Genomic DNA, 26,871 nt, shown 5'->3' with positions numbered 1-26,871 from the left:
GCGACTCCTGTCCAGAAATCTACACTGATTACACCCCGTTCATTGACCACGGTTCAGCGATCAATAAGCCTCGCTGAATCCTCGGCTGAGCACCTCAGCGGCCACCGACTTCAGCGGTTACTTACCAGTCAGGTCGTCCCAGTCAACGAATTATCACTTGAGTCCCTGAGGGGTTCATTCAGCTCGTTCGCAACCGCCAACAAAATCTGCGCGACAGCTCTGTGAACTGTGATTTCTACAAACCCCATTTCGACCACTATTCGCTGAAGTCAATCAAGCCCTACTGAGCGCAACCCAGAGGCTCACATCATAAATCGGGGCCCGCCATTCTATTTTTCAGCTGATACTTTAGACTCTAGCTCAGAGCTGACATGAAATAGTCCAGACTATCCCTGAATGGGCAGAAACAGTACGGAGAAACGCAATTAAAGTCGCGCATAAGAACTACCCTTCAAGACCTAATCCCACACGTCATTGCGTCCGGAATAGAAGATAACTAGGCATTTCATGGCTTGAGCTTCGCACTTGCTATTCTGAATCGAGATTCGAAGAGGAGATGAGAAAAAAGTTGAAATTTGACCGACTGAGGGTACAGGTGCACTCGCCAGTCTGGACCTTTTAGGAGGAAGACGCTATTGCAGCAAACAAATTACCGCGAGGTTTCATCCTGAGAAACCATGATTTGAGCTCCGTTCTTTTCGTATGAACAGTACTCCGTTCGTCATAGTGAAAGGGCTGTTTCACGAGGCCGCTGCACAGAAGCGCGGGATCTCTAACTTCGTTTTCATGACGAAGTTCGTCAACACTTCAAGTAAGTGTTTCTGAAAACCACTGAAAGTGATGATTGGGTTCATCGGCATGTACGATAGGGGTACTTGTAAGCGACCAAGGGCATACAAGAAGTTTCGTCAGTATCATGTTTCCCACGTGCACGCGAAGGGTGGATGCCTAGAGTAGACTGTTCCAATAACTCTCTCATTGCCCGCCTACAGGAATATAACCTTGTTGGGTATCTCCTATACGGTTGGCGCCTTCCTTTCTCTTCTCGAGTATTTTCCTCACCGCAGCCCAGCCAAGTAATCCAACAGTTGTAGCAATAAATGTCAATACAACAATCTGGTCCTTCCTACTATCTCTCTGGAAACACGTAGTGAATACATCTTTATCCGTAGCATCTTTGCAGATTGGGAGTCGCTGATCCAGGCAAAACGCTTTATTGCAACCTGCGCATGTAGTAGCGGATCCCCCAGTCTGAGCCTTGTTGGATGGGGGGGTGGATGTTGTATCATGCGTGGAGAGAGGGATGATGGTGCTGTTACTGAAACAGGTACATTTGCAGAAGGAAGGAGGTGCTGGAGGTTGTTAGGTGAGGCCGTATAATTTGAGGAGGCTGCGGATCTATACTCACAAGCTGCAAGTACTGATATGATGAGTGCGCAGAGCACGAGAAGTACGTTGAGCCGGTTCATTGTCTTGGGAGAGCTTTATTAGCTGGTGTCGAGCAGTCTCCTGCTTGTTTGCGATTGAGACGAATTACTCCTTCTCAGAGCATCAACATTGAAGCATCTGATCGCAAAACCTTGGCCCAGGGCTACTTGTACATGTACAAAACTTGTTGTCGTATGATCAATACAGTATATGATTGGCCTTGAAGGGGTTGATATGATGATGTTGATACGATCTGAGGCTCACTTCCTACCAAACGCGCTAGTCATGAATTCGGAGTTTAGCCGCTAAGACCTCCAAAAAGTTATCTTCCAGATCTCCATCCCTATTTTCCTACCAAAACAACCAAAATGCGTCGAATACCGATAACCAGCAGGTCAATTGGCCTTTTAAGACCATATACCACGCCAACGCCATACCTATGCGCGATATGCAGACATCAAGCTCCCGCATTCTCGACATCCTCCCTGCGATCTTCCTTGGACATGACGGAGCAGCTTCGACGGAAGGTATGGGGTACAGATAACCCACCAGGATTAGAGGATCCATATGGTGGCCAGAGCAAGTTTGAAAAGAAAAAACCCCAGCCGACTCCCCAGCCGACTGTGGCACCTCGCAAGATGACCGCGGCGCCTCAACTTCCCGCAGACTATGTGCCCTCGTCTACTTGGGATGGACTGGAAAGTGTTGGAGATATCTGGGAACCAGAATATGAGTTCGGAGGCTTCTTGCCTGCTGAAATGGTCACAGATACCGATGAGATGACTGCGGCGTTGCATCGAGCTATGGTCGAAATATTTGCGCTGAAGCAGGCTGGCTTGTCGCTGCTAGATCTTCCGAAGGCTGTTCTCGGGGTGGATCCTACACACGATGTAGATATTGTCCCTGGCGTAGATGGCACTCAGTTGCGATTTAACAAAGACTCATCCCTCGCGGAGGTTCTCCAGGCTCTGATTCATGATGTCTCATTGTCTCCTGTGGATGAGACGGCCGAGAAGGGTGCACCGACTGAGGCTGAAGAAGACGTCGCGGCGGATAGATCCGAGTTAGATCCTCTACACCCTGACGAAAGCTCTACCACTATCGACGAGACTGCCGTGAAAGAATGGCCCACAGAATCGGAAGAAGATGTTGCTGCGGACCGATCTGAAGTAGATCCTCTAAAGGATTCGGAAGCTTACATGCCGTATGAAGAATTGATTGCTTCATGGGATCCATCATGGCTCCAAGTCTCCGTTGAAGATCCAGAGATCAAATTCGCCGTATGTCCAAGCCACCTTTTCCCATCAAGCATAGCTAACACCGTCTAGATCCTCAAGCGAACGCTGCAATTGACTGGAGTTCGAGTCCCGGATTCCGCGATCAGGTCAACTAGAACCGCTCAATCGATCCTGTCACACCTCGTTACACCCCCAAAGCCTCGCAAACTCATCGACGCCTTGGAACAAAAAGAAGATTTAATCACTCTGCCGAATGTCAGTGTCTTTGCAAAGAGAGTCACTCCTATTCACAAAGAGAAATCGATTGGAAGATGGAAGCTTATTGAGAAGGAATTGGAAGCAAGAGAGCTCCCTGTTACAGGCAATTGGTGAACATAAGGTTCTCTGTATTATTTATGTACTGCTACGGATAATGGAAGTTGTAGCGGAAGGCAATATTGTTATTGTAAGATGGCTAGAGTTGCTTAGCGGTGAAGAATATCTCGACAATATAATTCAGGCAAGCGAAACTGTCGATACGCCTTTTCCTCTCAGCAGCATTACATTAAATTTACACTTGTCCTCTTGCCTTTTTTATATTATAACCAGATCCGGTACTCAAGCTCTGATAGCCTGTCTTCATACAAATCTCGTGCCACCAGAGAGGGAAAGTACTTCCCACTGAAAAATTTCTCCCAAGTCCACTTCCCAGTCCTCATCTCACAAACCCTAGCGCAAGAAGGAAACAAGTACTTTCTGGCATCGTGAAAGTTGGCACGAGGAATTTGTCAAAGTAAACAAGAAAAACAAGACCTGTACCACTTTCCTGGAGACCGTTCTTTATCCAGGAGAAAACAAAATTGCCATTGGGTATCATGCTAATGCTAATGCTATGCTACCAAACCCCCAACTCCATGCCTCGACTCTTACAACAGAAACCCAAACACAACAGCAACGGCCAATAACGAATACCCCGAAGCCTGCAGCACATCCGCATCGCTCCCTGAGACGGTAGGAGAAATTGTTTTCGTCGTCGAAGGCGAGGGTCTCGTCGTTGTTGGAGTAGGGCTCTGGCTTGCACTGGTGGTCAGGGTAGTAGAAGCAGTGCTGGAGTTTGTGCCGAAGTCTGAGGGTCCTGATATGACGGTACTGGTAAGGTTGCTTCCTAGGGCGCTACTAGAGGAATTGGAGGCTCCGGGGATGGAATTCGAGCTGGAGATGTTGGGGTAGGTTGCAGGGACGAGGAGGGATATTGAGGATTCATGACTGGCGTGTATTGAGGTTGTTGAAGAGACGGATTGTAGGCTGCTTGATGACGGAGAGACTGAAGAGTTTGATGTTGTGAATGCGGACGACAGGGGAGCTAGGACGGCAGCTGTGAGGCTCAGGAGGGTTGATGGAAGCATTTTGGAGAACAGGAGGTTGAGTCGCGGGCTCTCAAGAAATCTCAATCAAAGAACAATAGCTATAGACTCACGAAGGGGATCGTACAAGGATGAAAGGATCAAAGCATGCATATATAGAAAGTCCTAAAGGAAATTTGAGGAAAAAGAAAAAATATTGAGAGTGAGAGTGAGAGAATGTCTCGCGCCATGATATGAACAGATAGTGGGACCCTTCAAATAGCCCATGAAGTTAGTGATAATGTTGGGGACTCCACAATTTTAGGATCGAGGACCATGGAAGAGGGGTATGGCTAAGCCTAAATAGCTTCAGTGGTGCAAAATTAATAGCTTTGCAATTTAAATGTCGCAGAAAGTAAAACCAGCAAATTGGAAACTAGAAACAGCAAGGTTTGGTGTTAATAAGTTCATACTCCGTACCTTATTAAAGTTGATATCCTACCGCAGCTGGGAAAAGCCTTGGCGTATTAGAGTAATAGTAAATTTAGGTAGCTATCTCAAGGATGAGCTTGGGAAGTCTGAAACACTACCTGGTTTGGCGGTAGGCGCGGTAAATCTATTTATAGACGCTGAAGTAGTCATTGAGCACTTCTTTCCGCTGGATCCTGTACGTGAAGCCTAGATTCCTAAATACTCGATTCCTTTAGGAATATTCGCCATCGGAACCCCCCGTTTTGATTCTGAAAACGCCCTTATCTGGAATACTGCAGCACGCCAACAGGATATGCGCTTCATATAGTTGTATTTAGTGTGAGATTTAGAACGGAGCTGTAGGTAGACAGACACCTCCACTGAGTTATTGCCAAATGTTGGCATTCGCTTTACATGCGTGAGGTTTGAAATATGGGCAGTAGTATTGAGGAGTTTACTCTCACTCCAAGGCAAACCCATAATCTCCATGCCTATGGGAACTCTGATTGGGGCATCGCTTGTTGGAGGAGAAAAACCGGCAGGCACAGTGACAACAGGGAAGCCCGTCAGGACAGCAAGAATTCCATTGAGTCCGGCTTGGGCTGGCGACCCTATCTTGACCACCAGATTTTTCTGCTCCGGATAGATGATGGCATCTGGTTTATTAGAGGCAAATGTCGTACTCAAAACCCAACTCATCCCTAATTCTCATATTCAGCACTCACTAAATATACTACGCTGCCATAAAAGCACTGTGGTTCTCGCAGAGGCTGTTAATAGCATTACTGAGCATGAAGGCAGATTATGTCGGTTTGCATTCCAGAACGTACGGAGTAGAATAATGCATGTGGAAAAGAGTTGGGTTGGAGTTGGGTTGGGGTGTGGGATAGCGGCTGAAGCTATGAAAGGTACCCGACTTTTAACTCCCGACTACACACTATACCTATTTAGGCATATGGCAGAGTTTTGTTGCATATCGAAAAAGGGCGGAAAGGTTCACAGGATCTCCCATTCTCATAATCTCTCACTCTTAGGATATCTCAGTCTTAGATTCTGGCATTACAAATAGAATCTTAGCCGCTTAAGATATAAAGCTGAACACACTCTGACATTCGATATCTATAGCCTACAGTGCCTTGACAACAGTGCTAGCATTAAATATAAAAATATTTCTGTCTAAGTCATGGTTTGTTCCGTGCATATTCGGCATTCTTAGACTTGAATGGTTTCGACACCAAAAAGATATTGCATCCTGTAAACAAGAATTTTATGGCTGGCAAAGCCCAATGTTATTAGACATTTTCATTAATCTACTCTGCTGACGTTATACCTGCAGAAAAGCAACATTGCATCAACTATCTGGAATTCGCTCCCTCTCAAAACGCAAATATAGACCATTACCACCCAAATCATCTCTCATTATCATAACAACAAGCTTGGTCTCATATCTCATCATCCACGGCCACCACACTTTCCCTTCGTAGCATCCGGATGCACAGTCTTCTCCCCGTAGGTCGGCATTTCAGTATTGTCGCTAGGAAAAGTGACAGTCTCGTCCTGGACTGCAATATTCAGGCTTGGAATCTGCTCAGTTGGAACCACAGAGCCGTCCAACTATATGATATTAGCATTCATGTATGCCTCTCAGTGAAGGGATTTACTAACCTTCTGCACCCTCCACTGCAAATTCTTCTCAAAAAACCTAGCAACGGTATGAATGTCCTGCGGATCATACCCCGCCTTCGTAATCTCACGATCCAAATTCACCTCATCATACTCAAGCAGCTCTGGGAATGGACCGTCACCCAATTGTGGCGTTGGCATGACCTGAATAGAGCCCACACAAGCGGCATTCGTGAGCCAATCTTGGGGGTTCTGAGGGATATCGCCGACGAAGAACCGCACCCAAAAACCCTGGCCGTTGAGATCGAACCTGTTGACTGAAATATCGATCGTCCATTCCTTCGTCGTCGAACCAGGGGTCAGAGCATTGCGTGCTCTCTGGCGATCATTATGTTGGCCGAAGACTTGGTTGGAGTTGTACAGAGCGTAGATCTGTGATGTGACGTTCGCCTTAAGTTGTGCGGGGGTTTGGTTCCAGTCTTCGATTTCGGGGTAGCTGTAGTCAAAGTAGCTTAGGTAACGTGTTGATGCGGAAGTGTGTGCTGTTCCTATATTGTTGGATGTGAATGGTGTGAGCGACGTGGTGACAGTATCAATGCTGTTGGGGATTATAGTGAATGTTCCTGGGTCTGGTAGGGGTGTCACGAATTTGTTCGGGTTGGCAGCTTGCCATAGTGCAGTTAGTCGATCAACATTGGTATGGTGAAGCCAGCTTCACATGTAAGTAGTCAGCCCAGAGTTAGCAGAGGAAGGAGAAACGTACAAAATTGGATCAAAGGCCGACCAATCCAAAAATGTCATGAAACCTTTTTGACCACCAAGCGCAGAGTGGACACTGTTATGAACAGTTTCAATGGATGTTCCACTAGTTGCTAAAGTTGCAAAAGAGCTGTAGTTTGTTGATTTGGTCAACGCAAACCACTATAATCCCATTAGCCTCCTCCTCGTCACACTGTCAATAGCGAAATGGCTCACAGTCCTGTCCATGAGGTTGGAATTTTGCAAACCCTGGTCGGCGGAATCATCTCTCCAAGTTTGTGGAGAGTTTGCCAAACCACCACCTGGAAACAGAGTAGTATTCATAGGAAATTGGTGGAATTTGTATGTGAACAGCGGATTATCAACATCTTGGTCACCATTTGGCGTGGTGATTGTCACAGTCGGCTGGTTGACAACATCTGGCATGTCGGAAATGGATGCCCAATCCCAATAAGGCAACCGAAGATTGTCCGCTGCCGTCTGGTAATCTGAGCTTGACGGCCCGGTGTACTGCTTGGCAATATCCTGCGCGTGGCCCGCAATAACTTGCTGTATTCCTGTCAGTTTTTCTAGTCAGCTTTGGAAGCACTACATACCTCAACGAGCGCAAGATATGGTCTGTGCCAGATTGGGAAGAGGACAGAATCTGCCTTATATCAGCATTTCATTCAGCAGTGCCTTGTGCTGAAGCTTACTGTGAGTACAATAACCACCGAAAGCCCTGGTCCCGGGTCCCGCGCCTTGAACCTGGTTGATATTGTTCCACGGTCTATATGGTCGGCCATGGATTCCTATTAACATTAGATTGAGTTCATTCACATATTGACTAGACTCACCGGCGACCTGGAAATAAGACAGCGGGTCATTATCATCGGCATTTTGCATTGCTGTTAATGCTTGGATATAGAGCGACCTAAAAGGCGAATGTTTGTGTTAGCCGCGATCAACATTGAGGGTAAAGGTGAGGATAGTGACATACCATGACGGGCCGTCATTCTGCAAGTCAATGATGTTTTGACGAAAAGGCCTTGCACCTGTCTGAGCATCTCGACCAGTGTTGACTCCTGTAATGGCGTAATAGTTTGCACCCTGTGCCTTGACGTGAGGAGTCTCAACCGGGAACGCTCTGGGTGAGAGCCCGCTGGCTCTCGAGTGGTGTCGAGTAGCTGCAGTCGAAATGACAAGAGAAAGGAGGAAGCACCACGACCAAAACAAGTGGTTGGAAAGCATCTTTGAGAGGTGCAGTGGTGACAGAACGGGTGAGTGTAGGTTGAAAGAATATGTTTCTCGAATGTGCCGGCCCTTACAGTGCTATTTATTTGTTCGCTCAGGGAAGAGCAACAGAAATTGAAAACACTTGACTCAGTCTCAGGCGGCAAACCGGCATGATTACCTTTAGTAAAGGTGCTGGCAATAAGAAAATGTGAATATCACAAGGCCCTTGAGGTAGTACCGCCCCACACCGCTACAACGTGCTTTCCTGGTATTGAATGCGAGTTTGTGATTGCTTGGGAATCCCAGCTACATGGTACGGCATGGTTACAACAGGACCGTTTGAGGCGGCGGACAGATGAAAACTTCCTGTAGTTATTTATTCCTGGCATCAGAGTCAATCTTGCATTTGAACCCGCACACGCACACAGCTGCAGTAGTTGTGCTGTCTAGAACAAACGACTACCAACATCAATGATTGGCTGGAACAGGCCAAATCCACTCAGCGTAAAGTTCTAGCAACCAACGTCTCGATATACTGCACCCGTTGGTACTTGCCCTCGCCATCAATTGTCACACAAGTATCAAATTACCAATAGCAAGGCTTGCTCCACCCAAGCTGAGAACGTAGTAACAATGCCACAAGAACAACACGAGAGAAAAACTCCGACATGCATAGTACCAAAGTCAACGGATCATAGTCAATATTCGTCTAAATCAGAATCCAGGGACGGCTACATGCATACACGACCATGTCAGCACATGTGACGGAGAAACAGTGCAACGACGCCAGGACTCGGCAATGGGTCTAGAAGGCAGAAATATCCTGGAACAGAAGCTTCCCATGGGGATGACTTCCCGTACGTATCGAAACAATTTCATGAAGAGGTAACTCATGTGACAATGCATTGCTCTGTGCAATGCAAGGTCCCTTCACAATACATGCGCGCCAGATTGAACAGGGATCATAGGAGCAAGAACGATGCAATGCGAACGCGTTCTTGCCTGTGGTGTACCGACCACATCATGTATGGAGAAATAATGGGTGCTGTTCATAATTTCCCATGGCCTTAGGTATTTTATTCCCTGAATTATGACAGTAAAGTTCGTTGTTGTCGTATATGCACCTCCTTTTCCCGGCAGTCGATAACTCCAGTGACCATGTGCCCTTCACAAACCAGCATACATCACACATGATGTGCAGGTCACTTTCCCCTGAATAGCACAAACCTCTCCGACGCTAAGACTGCAACGCCGAGTTCCTAGATAACTGTGTAAATAGATTCGGGCCAATGAATGTACATATATGAAAGTTAAGATAGAAAGAAAGTAACCAAAATTGCCGATCAATATTCAAAATATCCTGCCTGTACGTCCGTAACGAACAAAGTAAGAATACTTCAGAATGATAAAAGCCGCGACAGAAATGATAAATGTCAGAAGTTCCAAGGATGCCTGGACGAGTCCAAATTTCCAGCCATAATTTACAACATGACAGACGAGTTGAAAATCGAGGGCGTCGGTGATCACGCCTGCTTTGTGACTGTCGCAAGACCATTTCCTGTATACATATTAACCAACAGTCTTACATATTGCCTTAGTTCAACTAACCATAAATCATTTCTCAGCTTGGTCTGCTTGTTGAGGAAGAAACAAGCTCCCATCGAGGTAGCAAATCCGATAGCGCTGAGGATAGCAAACGCTGCATTGAAAGCATTGACGCTCTTGTTGAACTATCAACTTGTTAGACATAATCCGAATCTTGCTCACAGGATCCAATACCTTGCTTGACACACAAGACAGAACAAAAAGGCTGATGCTAAGTACGAGATTCATCGCGGCGACTCCAGAAAACACAATGCAAGGATAATCGGTGATGCTAGACGGCTTGGGCACAGCATCTAGAGGATGGCCTGGCTTCTTTTTTGCTTGCGCAAATTGAACGACTGCTATGAGGATCAAGGATAATGATATGATCATGATGACGATCGCGAGGACCCGGACGTAGATTCGCGAATCTTTCAGGAAGATGAGGAGCGACGATCGTTTCGCGCCCGTCGAGGTCTTTCCGTCGCCCTTTTCATCATCACTGTCGACCTTGACACTGTCCACCTCTGCCACGCCAGACCCAACGACATCTTGATTTGAGTCGGCATTTGCGTCGTATATTAGAGGATTATGAGGAGTGCTCTCCGAAGGCCCATAGGATAGTTGACCAGTATAGGCCGAAGGCACAGGTACGACCAAATTGGGCAGACGGCCCTCTGCTTATACTTGTTAGCAAATATCCTACGCAAATATCCCTAATAATCTCCTCGATTTCATAGTTCTCATCTAGCCTTCTTCCGCGGATTTCAAAAAAAGCTAGCTGTCCTACATATGTAGTAGAAACTTACCATTGATTTTCGACATTGGCGCAGGTGATTGATGAACTGTCAATAAGAGCTGCTCTTTAAATCAATGAAAAGGGTGAGTGAACAAAGAGTAAGCAATGAAAGAAGGCTCCCGACTAATGTCGACCGCTATGCCATGCCTTTGTTATTATGTACGTAGTGATCACATAACCAACAGCTTAGCACGGCTAGCAACCTGGGCTGACTGAAATATTGCCACACGAGAAGATAACTGGTCTATTATTTGGATAAGAGTGCTCTAATTCTGTATGGGTTGAGAATCCTTTTGGACGAGGCTTACTATAAACAGCTGTCGCTGTTCTAGTCTTCCCTCGGTCGGAACATGCGCGATCCACGAGACAGCACAGCCGTTGGAAACTTCCAAGAAACATGTTTGCAAACAGACGATCCGGTCGGTCGCTACTGCATTCTCAGGAAGCGCGTTGGTGGCTGATTGCTCAGTGCGTACAGCGTTGGACAGGTACTGTAGATGTCAGATTACTATACGGAGTACGAGTGAAAGTTCAGGACAGCACCAAAAATAGAGGCGCAGGCTTACTGTACTGCGATTCACGCTAATTAAAGTCAAGCCTCAGCCAGCACTCCCGTCCCGCACCTCCCTCCTCTCGCTACCATACTAAACAAACACAAGCACAGCCATTCTCGAAACAAACATCCAATTACATTACAGGCCCTACGACAAGTGCGATTCCCCGAAACCTAGTTGATCCTTCTTAAGTCTTGAGTCTTGATAAACATCTCGATACATTAGCGTGGAAATTAGCCCGAAGACCTGTAGCACGCCCCGCGTTATCGGGTAGCAGCATATTTTGACAGCCGTCTTGCACCCGCCTCGGTCTCATAGGCATTCCTGCAGCTCACCCTTCCCTCAAAAATATCTTCAATTTCTATGAATGAGGCTCTACATTCTGCCTGAATACTTCAGACCGTCCAACATCCACTCAAGTGTTGAAGACGGCATTCAGAGAGTTGCAAGTCCCCCACCATGGTTCTCCAGCTTTCAGATGCTGCCGTAGAAGATGTAGACCGAATAGCCTCCGTGCATCTCTCTGCCTTTGACTCCAACGTTTTACTGCACGCACAATTCCCAACCCCAGCCAGCTTGGCATTCTTGCATTCCCTCCTAAGTCAAGAGCTACTGCATACCATTCAGAATGTACAAGCAGCCGGGAAAGCTGTCATGGTAGTCAGAGACACGGAAGCAGAGAACCAGATTATCGGATTTGCAAAGTGGGATTTGCCTAGTGTTTCCAACAAAGAGTACCATGCTGGTGTTACATGGCATATGGATGTCAGACAGGAGTTTTTAGATGTCTATCATGAGAAGGCAGAGCGGGCTAAAGTCAGCGTCATTGGGGATAAATCATGCTATCGTAAGCCGCGCCGTATTTCGAAGCTTAATGTCCACGTCGCTTTTACAGTCATTTTTAGTATTTGGATTTCCTACGTCGGATTCATGATCATCCGAACTAAGGCCTGCGAAGGACATACCCCCCTGGCTGAGGAGATTCACGTGCCTTGATCGCCCACATATAATTCATATTCCCACTACTTATGAAACAATTCTGATGTGTTCACAGGTCTTACTTTCGTTGGAACCCATCCTGACTTTCAGGGAAAAGGAGCTGCAACTCTATTGACCAAATGGGGACTTGAAAGGGCGAAGCAGGACAATGTCCCGGTCTACCTTGAGAGCACAGTTGCCGCATCGTCTCTCTACCGTCGACTCGGATTTATGTTACTTGATGGTCTGTCTATGGCTCTCCCTCCAGTCGGAAATGATAGCGCGCCAAATATTTACGAGGAACTTTGCATGCTCCGCACGTGGGAAGACGGCGACGGAATGGAGTATTGGGATTCCAGCCTCGATATTTCAAGCCTTCGACTGGATTATGAAGCTGGAATGAAGCCTCAGACTGTCGTTCAAGCAATATACGACCGCATCGAGGCATACAAAGAGGTCCAGCCTTCACTATGGATCCATCTACAGCCTATTGGCGAAGTGATGAGCCAGGCTCATGCGTTAAATCAACGCTGGCCGATTCTGGAAGAGCGACCACCGCTGTGGGGCGTACCGTTCAGTGTCAAGGATAGCATCGATGTTGTTAATATTCCCACCACAATCGGTTGTCCGGCTCTCGCCTTCACGCCTACATCCTCTGCCACAGTATACCAAAAATGCATAGACGCGGGTGGGCTCTTCATTGGGAAGCCTAATATGGAGCAACTTGCTACTGGAATGACGGGGTGCCGAAGTCCTTATGGCACCCTTCATTCTACTTTCAGCAAGCAACATATTGTTGGGGGGTCAAGTAGCGGTAGCGCTGTTACGGTGAGTCAAGGGCTCGTCTCATTCTCTCTGGGCAGTGATACAGCAGGCTCAATCCGTGTGCCAGCTTTATACAATGGAGTATTCGGCTTCAAGCCAACAAAGGGTACTGTATCTGCGCGGGGAGTCTACCCTGCATGCCAACACCAAGATTGCGTTTCATTTCTCGCAACGTCAGTAGGAGATGCAGAATCAGTATGGGAGGTTTGCAAAGGGTTTGACAAGACGGATTTCTTCGCAAAACCGTCCTCTTTCTTATCCGAGCCTTTGAGAGAATCTTCAACCAAACTTTCGTTCCGTTTCGGCGTGCCACCCAACGTCGCACTTGATGCATGCAGCCCCGTATACCGCCAAAAGTTCGAACAGGTAGTCCAAGCTCTCAAAATCGAATCTAGAAATCCTGTCGATCTGGACTGGGCTCCTTTTGCATCCGCAAACGAACTGCTATATGGCGGCACATTTGTTCTAGAGCGTCTCACTATCCTACCACAGGGCTGGTTCGAGGAAAACAAGCAGTTGCTACATCCAGTCACCAGAAGCGTGTTTGAAGGCGCACTTGCAAGGGGGAGCACAGCCATAGATGTGTTCCGTGACCTGCATAAGCAAGCACAATACAAAAGGGCTGTGGAAGATGTTTTAACGTTCAACGAAGATGTGCTTACCGTCATGGTTGTGCCGACTGCACCATTCCATCCAACAATTGAGGAAGTTGAGAAGGATCCGCTTGGAATCAATGGAAGGCTGGGGGCTTTTGCGCATTTTGCTAATGTGTTGGACTTGGTGGGTATTGCGGTGAAGTGTGGGACCTATGAGATTGATGGCGAGGACGTGGGGAAGATGACGTTGCCATTTGGTGTTACTATTTTGGCGGGGTGTGGGCTTGACAAACAACTGTTGACGCTGGCGAAACAGCTTGAGGAATCGCTGAGCTATCTAGGTGAGGAGTAATACTTCTCGAGCATATGGCTTCTCAATGGATGGAATCTTCAGATAACTTCAACCCCTTTTCGAACGCCTGGCACGTGCCGGCCTCACGTAATCCCGAGATTTTCTCTCCAAATTATTTGTGTCACTATTAAACGGCAATCTTTAACATTACGTACCAGTGTAACACCCACCCGAAGCCTTTACCGGCAACACACGCCCGGTAAATGCACAGCCAATCATCAGCTGTACCTGCGATTCTTTTAGCAATCCAGATGCAGACCCACGATCGACAGATGTAGTGATTGTGGGGTTGAAGATCCGCTGTACCGATACAGTATACAGTACTTCGGCGATAATCACTCATCAAGGCTTTAGTGGGGCAAGCATCAGGCTGAAAGAAACTCGGCAGACCAAAGTTCAAACACTTGACCGCTTCTAACGTTCCCTATCAACAAGGCCGCGATAAGGATCCTGCGCTTTTGAGTGGTACGAGTCGTGAAAAAAAGGGGGGCTTATTAACAAGTAAAACATATAGCCTTTTTGGACGGGCAGGGCTGGCCACTCAGCGGTCTGTCATTGCAATCATTACGTACCGAATTGCTGCTTTGAGGGTTTACTGCTGTCATAAAAGCTTCCCCCAACGACTGCAAAACCTCGGACCAACGTATGAGTAAAAAGGCGTATGTTGTGGAACCGGTAATGCGAGGTACCGGCCTAGTTATCAATTTGAGCATGAGATAAATCGTATCGTATCTAATACTTGTGCAACTTTCTTATCTCCACGTATTTTTCTTAGAAAATCGTCCCACGCAAAAGAAGCAGTAGCAGCAACAGCGCCTCGACAAATCCGGTCAAAATAACGTCCTCGTTCGTCCCACGGGCACTCCGCTACATTGTTAGCAGATGCAGAGCTGATTGATATACGAACTTCCAGTCCTCTTCATCCGTGGCAGCTTCAATGACGCCAAAATCTATCCACCATCTCATTCTTCTTCAATCACTTGCTGGCACCCGTAGCAGCAGTGACAACCATTGACATAAGGCCCTGAAAAGACACACACACACTGATACACCAGACAACCCCGGAAATCAATAAGTGTCGATATCCCACTAAGTGCCTTATCTTATCTTTAGTATTGAGATCCTTTCCGGGTCTAGGAGAACTACATACTACGGACCGCGTTATTCCTCCGATAAGGAGCATACAAACGTACCGTAACTCGCTGTATTTGCATCTGTCACTGCTGTCTGAGAGTGGGGAGATACGATAGGCCTGCCTCTCACTGTCCCTGGAGCCATTCACGTCCTTATCGCCCCTCTGCAGCCCTGTCCAGCCTTGCTAGACCTGCTCCTTCGAGCTCTCTGCTGCAAGAACTAGACCAATCCGTAGCTTTCAGGGCAGAGAACTGGCCGTCGCTCTTCTCCGAGGGCAGGGAATATCTCTTCATATCTGGAAAAATTCGTACTAGCTGCAGATATCCCACCTAGAAACCGAGGCCAAGACAAAATTCTGGTTCCTGGTGGACAATTAGTGGTGCTATCGAGCCTCATTACGCCATGTCGACGCCAACCACCCTCGCCCGCACGGCTCCCATTGCTATAGCTTCCCGCAAGCCCCGAACGATTGAGTCCTCAATCGAGAACTTCGGCAGCGCTCTGAACGGCAGGACCCAGCTTTCTGTAAGCATGAGCAGTTCTGCATCTGGGGATTCAGGAATGAATGTCAGGGGTCGAAAGGATAGACCCTGTGATGCGTGCAGAAGAAGGAAAAGCAGATGCGTGATCAATGAGGGCCAGACTATCTGTGTGTTGTGTCAATTCCATACCCAGGAGTGTACATTTGTGCAAAGCCCGCAACCACGGAAGAGGAAGCTGAACATTGAAGGAGGAAAGGAGGAATCTGTGGCCAAGAGAAGGTATGTAAGACTGAGAATAAAATCTCGACTGCAAGATCGTTTCTCTCTAATCGTATTCGGATTGCTTATAAAGGCTGCTGAGGCTGACATTTTGTGTTCCCAGATCACCGGATAGAACCGACGAGAGACGACGAAGGCCAACCGAATCGAGTTTCTCTAGTAATTCTTTAATTGAGGACATGGCCAATATTGGAGGGCCAACACTTTTAAAGCGAACTTTGGGGCTGCAAAATGATCGATACAGCCAATATATCGGACCAACTACCGACTTCGAGCCATCACTTATTGATCTGTCCCCCTTTGATCCTCAAGATGAAAGTCTACTCTCCAGGGGCACCTTGAGGAAAGTGAATGATGTAGAGACTTTCCTGTTGTTACCGGATTATAACACGCCTGGCTACGAGCATATTATAGACGATGCAGATGCAATTGAGAGTCTTGTCGCACCTCATGGACCAGCATTACTCGAACTATATTTCAGGATCATTCATCCTAACTTTCCCATTCTTCAAAAGACAGTTTTCTTGGAAAAGTACAACCGTTCTCATCGGGAGTTTTCTCCTCCAATTCTTGCTGCTGTATATATTCTAGCCATTAACTGGTGGGATCACAGCGAGGAACTTGTCAATGTCCAAAGACCCGATCTGAGAGAGCTGGAAAGACTTGCTCGAGTGACCTTGGCCGATGCAATGAACAGACCAAAATTATCAACTGTACAAGCCGGGCTATTGCTGTCCCAACGACCAGAAGGAGACCAATGGGCACCAACAGCACAACTAGTAGCCATTGGCCAAGAACTAGGTCTACATCTAGACTGCTCAACCTGGAAAATCCCACCATGGGAACGAGGTCTACGAAAACGTCTAGCATGGGCTCTCTACATGCAAGACAAATGGGGCTCCCTAGTCCACGGCCGGCCTCCCACATCTTCGCCTCAAACTGGGCCGTACCCGCGCTCTCCCCCAACGACTTCCCCGACGTCGATTTCGACGAGCACGACACGCGCGAAAGCGCCGAGTACGAGCGCGGCCGTCTCCTCTTCACGCAGATGATAATCCTCTCGCAGATCCTCGCTGAAGTCCTCGACACCTTCTACGCGCTCCAGGCCATGGCGACCGTCACGGCCGCCGGGCCGCAGGGTACGCATCTGGTGCTCCAGCTCGCGAAACCCGTGCAGCTGAAGCTGAAGGACTGGTTCGCCGCCCTCCCCACGTGTCTACGCATGGATTCCTCCCCGCCAGCAGTCCCAGCACCACGACGCTCTGCTCGACCGGCTTCCTGCACCTGGCGTACTTCGCGACGGAAATCACGCTGCATCGCCGCATCATCCGCTCGCTGTCCACGCCGCCGGCCCCAGACACCAAGCCAGCGCTCGATCCCTACATCACGCACATTTGCCGCAGCGCAGCCAAGACGCGTCTCATCTCCGCCATGGACTTTGTGAACCGGCTCACGTCCTCGCATCTGCGCTCCTTCTGGTACTTTGCGTCCAAGACGAATTTCGCGTTGATTGGCACGTTTGGGAGTCTGTTGTGGGCGACGGCGCCGGGCAGGGAGGAGGCGGATTGGTACCGTAGACGACTCGGGGAGTATCGGTGGACGTTGGGCGTTAGTTGCAAGGGGGGTGGTTCGGAAGGGGGCGGCAACAATAGATTAACCGAGTTTGCGATGGGGATGCTCGACACGTCAACCGGTCTTCTCAAAGCTTTGCCAGAGAAACCGGCGTTAAGTCGTGTAGGCTCTGAAGCGGAAAACCTTGGCCGCAGTACTGGAGGAGAGGGTTTTAGGTTTGGTTCTTTTGGGACGACGGGGTTCGGCATTGGGCCGTCGAGAGATGAGGGCGAGGGTCAGAGCGGGCTTGCTAGTCCAAGTACGAGTGTTAGTTCGAGTGTGGGGAGTGGGACGGGGTTTGAGGCTTACATGGCGCCCTCGACGGGGCATTCTGTTCCGAGGAACGAGGAGATGTATTGAATCACCTAACTGGATGGGTTTGGAAATTGAGGAGGATGTGCACAATTTACGGAGCGATTTGGGATTTGAAAGCATGCGACATGTTATTACTTTGAACGGCAATACGACTTTCTTGTTGTATAGAGACAAGGCTACCCAAGGTAGTTTGGATGTACATATGGTAGTTTTTTATATTGAGGATTGCAGATCATCATATGTGCAAAGTTGAGATGAAATATGAGAAAGTCCTCCAGGAATACTACGTTGCTTATATATTTCCCACTTTCCTCTTTCAGCTTTACTAAAAATCCAACTTCTCAATCCCAGGCTCCGGAATTTTGTAATTAGTTCTATCTACTCAAGATATACAACTACTCACAACTCTCGTCCAAAGTCCAGGGGTGTCACGTGCACGCAGCCCCCTAGTCTTTGGAATCCCTCTCAAACTTGTTAATGAAATACAATATGCCAGTGATAGATTATGAAATGTATCCACCCTTGCAAAAGTGCACCAGAAGGAGGATGGCAGAAGTCGGGAACAATGTAGTAGGATGGGTTTATGTAATGCCCAGACCGGGGTTTCTTGCATGGAATTTCGTAAGGAAAGAAGTGTCTTTAGACTCTGCTGAACTTTCTTAAAATATAGATAGTGGATTACGTAGGGACTAGTCAAAAGCACTGTCATCGTCACTCTTTCTAAGAGAAGAATACCGATGATATCAAGGGTAACAGGCGCTGTGAAGCTTTCATTCTTTGTCTCTAATATCTAGGATACCATGCCCTTGATGTTCTAGTAACATAAGGCTTGAATAATTCGCACGCTTTTCTGAAATTGACTTGGCTTTTGCACAGAGTATGACTTATCTAGCTCGAGACTTTGTGGTGGTGTATGTAAGGAATATGTTGAAAAAGCATCGCATGAAGTTGTTGGTTTTCAGATAGCCGCCGACAAGGAAATTCGATAGTGTCGCCTGGACGCCCTCGTCAATGAAAATATAATAGGCCATAAAGTAACGTGCCGTCAAAGGGGCTTTTGAGGGCTTTTGGTATCATCGTGTCACTAAGACACTCCATGATTAAGAAAAATAACGCTTGTGATGCAACAGCGCATTGTGTAACGCAACGCAACGCAACGCAACGCCAAAAAACAATCAGACCACCGTATTAGAAAAACAAATCAACCCCTGAAGCAAGCGCCTCTACAAACTTTTCTCCATCGCAACTAATTCCCTGAAGCCTTCCTTCCATTTCGCGCTCTCGTCGCTGGTCGGTCGTGGTAAGGGGCTGCGTGCATATCCTCCATAGCCGAGCCAGCTTTCCATTCCCGCCTTGGTGCTAACAATTCCTCCTTGAATAGCCGCCCAATCGCCCTGCGCAACAACCTCCTGCAGCTTCTGGGCCTCAGCAATCTTGCCATCCTTGTACAACCTCAAGATCTCAACGCATGACTTGGGAGCAATGTTCGCCAGCCCTGCCAGTATGCCATGTCCGCCACCAATCAAGCTCTGCATTGTGAAGTCTGCACTACCGCCCAACACCAAGAAAGGAGGCGCACTAAGACCGTGCGGCTTCACAGACTTGGTTGCTGCCACAATTCTGTTCAGCTTTCCTGTATTTCCGCATGTGAGCTTCACGCCCACAATGTTCGGGTGTGCCGAGAGTTGGATGATCACGTCGGAAGAAAGGTCCATGCCGGAGACGGCTCCGGGATAGTTGTAGATGACGAGCGGGATCGGCGACTGGTCTGCGACGGAGTTGAAGAATTCGATTACGGTTGCAGCCGCTGGTGAGAAGAGGGGTGCGTAGTAGGAAGGTGGCAGGACAAGCGCATAGTCGCCCCCAGCTGCGTATGCTTCACGGCAGTATGAGATAGTCTCGCGGACGGACTGGGTACCGCAGCCTACCAATATGGGCATTTGCGGGAAACCGGCTCCAGTAAGTGCTGTGCGGGTGGCTTGAGTGACTGTTTGACGTTCTTCGTGGGTGAGATGGACTGCTTCTCCGTTGGAACCTTGAGTTGTAAGGCCAGTGACGCCAGCTTTGGCAAGACGTACTGCATGGCTGGCAATGGTTGCGGTATCGAGGTCTTCCGTTACGGGGTCGAAGAAGCAGATGGTTGGGACATAGACTCCTGGCTTCAATGGGCGAGAGGCATGGTCTTCCGTATCCAGCGAAGTGGTGCTATGGGAAGAACTGTACTGCGATCCGGTCAAAGCTGATTCGGAGTATATGCTATTGGCATTGCTGTTCGAATTTCGGAGGCCAGAGCCAGCCACTGGTCTAAATGACATGTTGTGAAATCCTTGGGTGAAGCTGCCGGCGGGAGATGGTGCGTCGTTGTGAGGGGACATAGTTGCAAGTTGCAATTGGGGAAGGAGCAAATAAGTAGTTATAGATGATGACTCTTGCTGTGAATTGGATGACAAGCTGGAAGTGAATGCTGAGTACCGGTAGGTCAATGTTTTGTAGATATTGGATGTGAATTCTCCGTATAATAGAGGCGGAAGGGGAGAACGGGAAGAGTCGTGGGCTAGGATGGCATTGGCATTGACCTGGATTAAGTAGTAATTCTTTGTTCCTGGGTGGCGCAGGAAAGACCCGAAAAGGGTAGTCCGTTTACTATGATGGGGGAAAAAGAGAGAAGGGGTGCCTGTCAGGAACAACTAACTCGTACGCAAACCAAACTCTCACTCATTCTTGACAGTGAAGTGCGTAGTCTGCTGGTAGTGTGGGGGTAAAAGCAAAACACCTGGCCCCACCTCATGCTTCGGATTACTGGATTGGGTCTCTCTCCTCTCACCTAACGGGCGCTCGGGCAACTCCATGTGCAGCCCAGTCAGTCAGTACAGTAGTAGTGCGTAAGACTGGCTAAGTAGTTTCGGTAGCATCGTGTAGGATATTCATCCACGATGTCGGGCTACGGCCATAAACTACCGCTGTCTCACCGGTAGTCACGAATGATCCAGCAGCGTTGCAATTGCGTTGTCATCGATTGGTGGATAGGTGGGTAGGAGATTCGCAGCCATTATGCCAAGTGGCAAGAGAGGCGTTGCTGTCGCTATTCTGATGCGTTGTAGTATTGTACAATTACCTCACCGTCTATCAAACAACGCTGCAACAGCCCTGCTTGCGGTGGTCCTGCCTCCTTTCCCAGCTGTGTTGTGATCTCGAGGCCGAGTACCGCTGCGATTGCTTACTGTATTCCCAAGCATCTGGAAGCAGTAATGCAGGTAGGCCTACCTACGGCGCATACCCATGCGATAACATGGTGGAAAGAAGCAGAGGAGGAGGCTCAGCTCCAAGCTCAGCTCACCTCACCTCACCGCTGAGATGTCAGCATGCCACACAGACTTGGGTTGTCTTGTGTTGGATTGGATTAATGCTGGTACGACTCGAGTAAGTCCAGGGAAGCTGCGAGCTGAGCTGAGTCGAGTCGTTGAAAGTCGGGGTCCTGGCGTGTCGTACTGGAACAAGAAGGTGTGTAGTCGGCTGATGCGCCGTCATGACCTCAAAGCTCCAAAGCTCCGCGGGGTTGATCTTGGCGTCTTCGATCCCCGGAGTGTTAGCGAAAGAGGCGCCTCAGACGGCCTATGGAGGGCCACGAACCTGGTGATCGTCCCTAAAGTAGCATAGTAGTGCCCATCGTTGTGGCTCTTGGAACCTCTGGCTGACTTGGACTCTAACCATAGAACTAACTGGTGGGCTCGTAACAGTAAGTGGCAACGCCCGAGGCAAAGGTTGCGTGGGGGTTAGCTTCCCTGCTGGGAATACCCCAATAGGGTGCAGTGAGCGGTCGAACAGTCGGGCATCCAGACCAGACCTCCATATAAACCCTGCAACTACACCACAAAGACTCCGCCAGAGTCACAAGTTCACACGCAGTCCTATTCTTATTTGCTTAGGGGGTACTGTAGCATTGCAGAGTCCCTTACTTCAAGATTTTGGTTGGACCTCTCTTTTTGCATTTGGCGGCAGTGACACAATCACGAGATCAGAAGTTTCTCAAAGTCTGCATGCATGTCGAAGAGGACAAGTGGCCCAAATTTACATAATCAATCTGCAGAATCTGCAAATCACATGCAGAGAACATGCCATTGCTTCTTGATTTGCGTCTCCCCTCATCTCCGCTTCCTGTGGTGGTACCTGTACTGCCAAAGTTTTGATGTGCGTGGCCATTTGGGGTGGAGATGTAACTGAAGGGCGTGGGGAGTTTGCTCTTTACAACCTGCCTTTCAACCCAAGTCGAACTCCTTTCACTTCGGGCTTTCGCCATAAGAATAGTGTTCGGAGCGCCTATCTTGACAAAGGAGGCGCCCGGTCTGCAAAATATTATCGGGAAGAACTTCCATTTTTTATTTCGCAGCATTCTATGCAAGATCTGGTGTTCCCGAAACCCACCTTGCTTTAGTGCCATGTGTTTTGCAACGCACCCCACGCTACGCAACGCCCACCGAGCATTTCTTGGACGCAAAATCGGGAGGCAAAGACCGATCTACCGATATTCGGGATGGTCATTTCCAAGCAGACCCGCGAATAGTACCAATGCTTCGCGGCAAAGGGTTTATCAATAGAAAAGGTAGCCCATGTGGCTCTCGCGGATGTACCTCTGTTATCCCCATACGCTATGTCTCCACGCTTCTGCAATGTGTCCCTAGTTGGGACAACTTACGAAGTACTTCCTTTCCAAGTTACGTTTGATACATCAAACTGTCTCTATACCAGGCGGAGCAAGTATTAGAGCAGGAATTTCTACGCTACTCAATCAACTATACTCGACTTGCATGTGACTGAGCAGGAGGTGTCAGGCCCTAAATTTACCAGCAATCACATCGTTTCATTTTTCACGCAATAACAATATATCCTACATCTGATATTGGCCAGCTTACGTAAGACAAGTCACCTTCTGACATATCTAAACATGCGCCATTGTGGCACACAGTGCACAGTTATTTCCATGTTTCCGCATTTCCTATCGTTTTTCCGTTGTGGCTTTTCTGTTAAGTATATGTTTAACTTCTAATATAGTCCAACCCATGATCTCTCAGAAAACCAGAATTACTCTGGTGTCACTTAATTGGACAACCATGACTTCATCCCGCGGATTTCACTCTGCCTATGAATACATCCCGGGTTTTGACGGCCCCGCGTCGACTACACGCAGCTCAATCTTGAAATCAAGCAAAATGTATACAGTAGTAGCGAGCGATACTCTTAACGATACATCTAAATATAATTTTACCCCTCATCCGAAATTCTTGGCCGTGCCGCAAGGCTGCCTGCTAATTTTGGCTCTGCACCTCACATTCGTGGTTTTCTATAGGGCCGATTCATCCGATGCATAAGCCCATGACTTGGATCTCCCATGCACCTAGCGACACTTCTGGAATTGTGGGGAAGTGGGAGCACTAGATGTTATTGTTTCCCGGTTGCGTGGGGGTTGTGGACACTCCTGTCCGTTCTCAAGTATAAAAATTCCCTTTGAGGATAGAATATAGGTGAGATGAGGTGTTAATTAAATGAACTCATGTACGTGCAGAACGATTCCTTCTCTCTCACCGTTATTTCTAACCGGGGTCAAAGAAAACTGAGCTACTTGTCATACCTTGCTACTTTACTCGCCTTCTATTAAGCAGCAGCTTGCTGAAATTGTTTCCCGTCCGAGTCTTGAATGCTTCGCAAAATGCATCTCTTCCGTTGTACTTGCCCCTCCTCCCCACCTCTGTACCCCGCATTTCGAGAGAACTTTAAAGGGTGTAGGGGCTTTCTTATGACAGATGTCAAGTTTGATTATTCATATAAAATGCAGTTGTGGAGCCGCTATTTATAATATATGACGCTGGAAGTCTTGCAAATTGTGCATCTAGATGTGAGGAAGGGAAGAAGAGTCTGAAAATCCCACTCTCGCTGGTTTCTCCAAACTTCAAACAACTAAATCTTGTTTTCATTACGAACAAATGGTTCATGAGTGGCGGAGACCCAATTCTTCCTCTGTCGTTTAGTAGTCAATCGTGGGGCATTCTTTAGTTGCGCGTTGCGAGAAAATGTTGGCCGTTGAAGTCCCACTTCCACCCCGCAAATGCTTCCTTCGTTCTTAAATCGTCTGCGGCTAAAGCTCTCATCTGACGTTTATCCTCCATTTTTGTAGAAAGCTCTCTCGTCATTTGGCTAGTAAGTTCCATTATTGACTTTGGAATGCCGTGGAAACCATTACTTGAAGATCCGACTTTCCAGTCCTTTTCATCTCTAGCCATTGATACTTCCATACCCCTTTCACTTTCTTCCCCAGCCGGAACCATTGCGACTTCTTACTCATTCTCTCTGCTATCTTTAGGATACTGTGAATCGTTCACTTTGACAGTGATTTGCAGTTGCTCTTTGATTTTCCATCTACACCGCAAGTCAAAATTATTTCCTTCGCCTGATTATGAGCCATCGGTCGTACATACAGTATGTCAAAGTGCAGCAATGCACAAAACTTCTTCACCCCAGCTACCTTGGCATAGTCTGCGTTGTTCACTGATTATATTTACTATGAGCAGTCAGTAGCCCATGAGAGGAAAGCCGCTCATGAATTTTATTTTTGATAATTGATCAACTACTAGTAATACGAGCTTGTTTGAATCTGATGATGTGAAAATTCTTTTAAATGATAGCATAATCTCTAAGCGGAAAAGAGATATCGTAGTTTTTTGACCTGGCCATTACGCCTATCTTTCGTTTATACCACTATATCAAAACCATGTATGTGGAGCACGCAGACTTCCAGTGTATAATTCCAAGCTCTTTCTGCTGCTTCGCATTGCTGTTACTTTCGTTGCTTAAGACATGTATACTTGATATTATCGAGACTTCCTTGTGTGGTGTCTTGAAAGCATGCAAGTAAGTGATAGTCGGACATCGTTTCGCGCCCCCTATTTTAGTAAACACGATTCGCTTAATTCCTTCCACCTCGCTGGGAATTTGCACTTTTCCTTTTTCGATTCAAGTTGCATCCCCTTGGCACAAGCTTCCTTACTATCGCTTCACGTGGCAGCTACCATCGATTGCAATATAGGAGAATTTCAACGATGAAAGGGTCAACCCACTATCGGTCTTCTCGTTGATTTCAAGAGTGTAAGTGTTCTTGAGCTTTTGATTGATGTTTCATAATAAAAACTTATCTCTTCATTATAGCATATAAGAAGTGAATCAATATGAATAAAAATTGTTGGAACACTTGCGGATCTGTAGATGAAATGCTAGCAGAGAGCTTTCAGCTCCTTTCTCCCTAACATGATCCCCACGAAAGATTTACTTTCTGCCTCACTTCCTACCTTTTCTCCTAACAGCTCCAGACTTTGCCCGTTTCCCGTCATGTTTGCGCCCATACCGTTCACTTTGCACACACAATCTCTATCTGACTCTTGGCAACTACAAGCCTCCCCCTTTTAGCAGGCGTGGCTTGCGACTTCCAAGGTGAGGTTCTCTCTGCCCCTGGTTCCTCCCCTCTTTTTCTCTTCCCTCCTCCAACCCCATCATTACCAGATATCTGATCAAAGGCCGGCGTCCCTGACACAAAGTCTTCTCCTATTCCACGATCCTAGTCGCCCTTCTTCGTCAATTTGTCACATTTCCAGCAGTGTCCCGTACCTCCAATACATCGCCATCTTTCACGTGGCTCCAGTCATCTTCATCGTCGACCTGTATCTTCGCCCGCACCTTGAAGACTGGCGCTTCTTCGGGTGGACAGCTGTATTTGCCGGGTAATTTGTGAGGGCGTGGCGGACAGGAGCCGCAGGGCCGCATATAATCTAGTGGATCCCAGATTGGGGGCGCCGGTAGCTTGGGAGGGATCTTGTGTTTACAGTAAGGGGAAGTTCATATTTTGTCTCCGTATTTGTAGGCTTTACATGGCCGATGAACAGCCCAGCACCAGATCTGTAAATAGCGGGCTCCAAAATAGGTTCAGCGGCTGCCTTCCCCTTCCCCTTTCCCTTTTTCTATGGAGAGACGAGTGGGACTTTGGTGGCGCAGGTACAAATGTATGCTATTCCCGGGCCCCCTTCCCCATTTTCGCCGAATGGATAGATAGGGTTTTCAGTTGCGCAGTGGCAGGCTCCAATCTCGCTGATTACCCTATCTAATGAGGTCTCTGGGAGTCGGAGACTGACTTCATGGATGTCTATCGGGCTGGACCAACGCTCCCCCAAACCATCCGTCGCACCGAATGCTGGCATCTTCTCATTAGACAGTCCTGGAGACTTTTCTGAGCAGGAGACTTCGTGATTTTCTTTGGTGTTTTCCTTGTTGTTGTCTTTGTAGTAGCCCTTTTCGTTGCAGGGCTTGAGTTTGGTCGTCCTCGGCCTTGCTTGAGAGTTGGTGATGGCGGAAGAGGAATGAGCTCTGGGTTGACCGGGGTTATTGTACTTTTCTTGGTGACGGCAGTCTTTTTGGAGGCGGCGGATTTTTTGACTATTTTCTTGACTATCTCTGGCTCGACAGATTTGGCTTCGGCTCCTCGGATGACTCGTTTGCTGACTTCGGGATTGTTGCGTTTTGGAGGCATTCTAGAAGAGATTGAAAATTCCGGGAGATGACTGAGGAAGGTATTGTAGTAGAGAGGGGGGTACTTTACAAGTGATAGTGATGATGCGAAGTGATTACCGCCATTTTGGGGGGATGTATGGCTGAATGGGGGGTTTGAGAACCATGCACGCCAGGAATGTAAACAATAGATCTGAACTCTCAAGGTTGCCACAGGACAACCATGAATGAGAGATCATTTTCGGAGGTGGAATGCTGGGTATCATCTAAGCAAAATGGTGTAAGCAAACAACGGTGAGCGACTGAGTGAGCGTAGTGAGTTGAGACTCGTCGGTATATTCGTCTGAGGACCGAGATCAATACCTGAGGAGCGAGATGACTTGAAGATAGGGAAAGAATGTCTGAGAAGTAAAGTAAAAAGGGCGAGGGATCTAGTTATCTTACATTACTAAGTGTGGGGGCTGGGGAACCCCCCGCTGGCTTGCGTGGGATCCGTTGGGGGTCCCCGTCTCACACAGAGCTGAGATTGGCAACAATCCGTGGGGAACATTCGAAAAAGACTACATGAGCATTTATACCCTTGCCCTGGACCCTATCTAGCTTTCCAAGAGCCGTGTATCGATGATGTCGCCACCTAGGCTCTGCATATCATGGGGGCTTTTTTGACAGAGAGCCGATGATACTGGTTTATTTGACAATCCTGTGGGGGTTTGAATCTTGTAATGGTTATGCCTGAGGTGGAGGTCAACCAGATTCGTT

General features: G+C 47.9%; 6 protein-coding genes across 6 annotated transcripts; 3 read left to right on the top strand and 3 right to left on the bottom strand.

Moving 5' to 3' along the window:
• Positions 1–975: 975 nt before the first annotated feature.
• LHYA1_G002977 (uncharacterized protein) lies at positions 976–1,469 on the bottom strand (the record flags this gene model as incomplete). The annotated part of the gene is made up of 2 exons (XM_031147951.1): positions 976–1,352; positions 1,409–1,469. The coding sequence occupies 2 exons, from the start codon at positions 1,467–1,469 to the stop codon at positions 976–978; spliced, it is 438 nt and encodes a 145-aa protein (XP_031006156.1).
• Positions 1,470–1,796: 327 nt separating this feature from the next.
• LHYA1_G002976 (uncharacterized protein) lies at positions 1,797–3,038 on the top strand (the record flags this gene model as incomplete). The annotated part of the gene is made up of 2 exons (XM_031147950.1): positions 1,797–2,708; positions 2,757–3,038. The coding sequence occupies 2 exons, from the start codon at positions 1,797–1,799 to the stop codon at positions 3,036–3,038; spliced, it is 1,194 nt and encodes a 397-aa protein (XP_031006155.1).
• Positions 3,039–9,406: 6,368 nt separating this feature from the next.
• On the bottom strand, positions 9,407–10,465 carry LHYA1_G002975 (uncharacterized protein; the record flags this gene model as incomplete). The annotated part of the gene is made up of 4 exons (XM_031147949.1): positions 9,407–9,614; positions 9,665–9,786; positions 9,836–10,317; positions 10,450–10,465. The coding sequence occupies 4 exons, from the start codon at positions 10,463–10,465 to the stop codon at positions 9,407–9,409; spliced, it is 828 nt and encodes a 275-aa protein (XP_031006158.1).
• A 987-nt stretch (positions 10,466–11,452) lies between these two features.
• Positions 11,453–13,744, top strand: atzF (Allophanate hydrolase; the record flags this gene model as incomplete). Its single annotated transcript, XM_031147948.1, has 2 exons — positions 11,453–11,840; positions 12,048–13,744. The coding sequence occupies 2 exons, from the start codon at positions 11,453–11,455 to the stop codon at positions 13,742–13,744; spliced, it is 2,085 nt and encodes a 694-aa protein (XP_031006157.1).
• A 1,536-nt stretch (positions 13,745–15,280) lies between these two features.
• On the top strand, positions 15,281–17,610 carry DAL81_2 (Transcriptional activator protein; the record flags this gene model as incomplete). The annotated part of the gene is made up of 3 exons (XM_031147947.1): positions 15,281–15,639; positions 15,743–16,656; positions 16,745–17,610. 3 exons carry the CDS (start codon positions 15,281–15,283, stop codon positions 17,608–17,610), a joined length of 2,139 nt encoding a protein of 712 aa, XP_031006152.1.
• An 839-nt stretch (positions 17,611–18,449) lies between these two features.
• Positions 18,450–19,940, bottom strand: LHYA1_G002972 (putative 4-hydroxy-2-oxoglutarate aldolase, mitochondrial; the record flags this gene model as incomplete). The annotated part of the gene is made up of 2 exons (XM_031147946.1): positions 18,450–18,619; positions 18,797–19,940. 2 exons carry the CDS (start codon positions 19,938–19,940, stop codon positions 18,450–18,452), a joined length of 1,314 nt encoding a protein of 437 aa, XP_031006151.1.
• Positions 19,941–26,871: the final 6,931 nt, after the last annotated feature.

This window comes from Lachnellula hyalina (assembly GCF_007821495.1).
Source record: "Lachnellula hyalina strain CBS 185.66 chromosome Unknown contig00050, whole genome shotgun sequence".
Lineage (NCBI taxonomy): Eukaryota > Fungi > Ascomycota > Leotiomycetes > Helotiales > Lachnaceae > Lachnellula > Lachnellula hyalina.
Note: the sequence above shows the minus strand (reverse complement) of the source record. Positions and strands in the feature narration are given on the sequence as shown.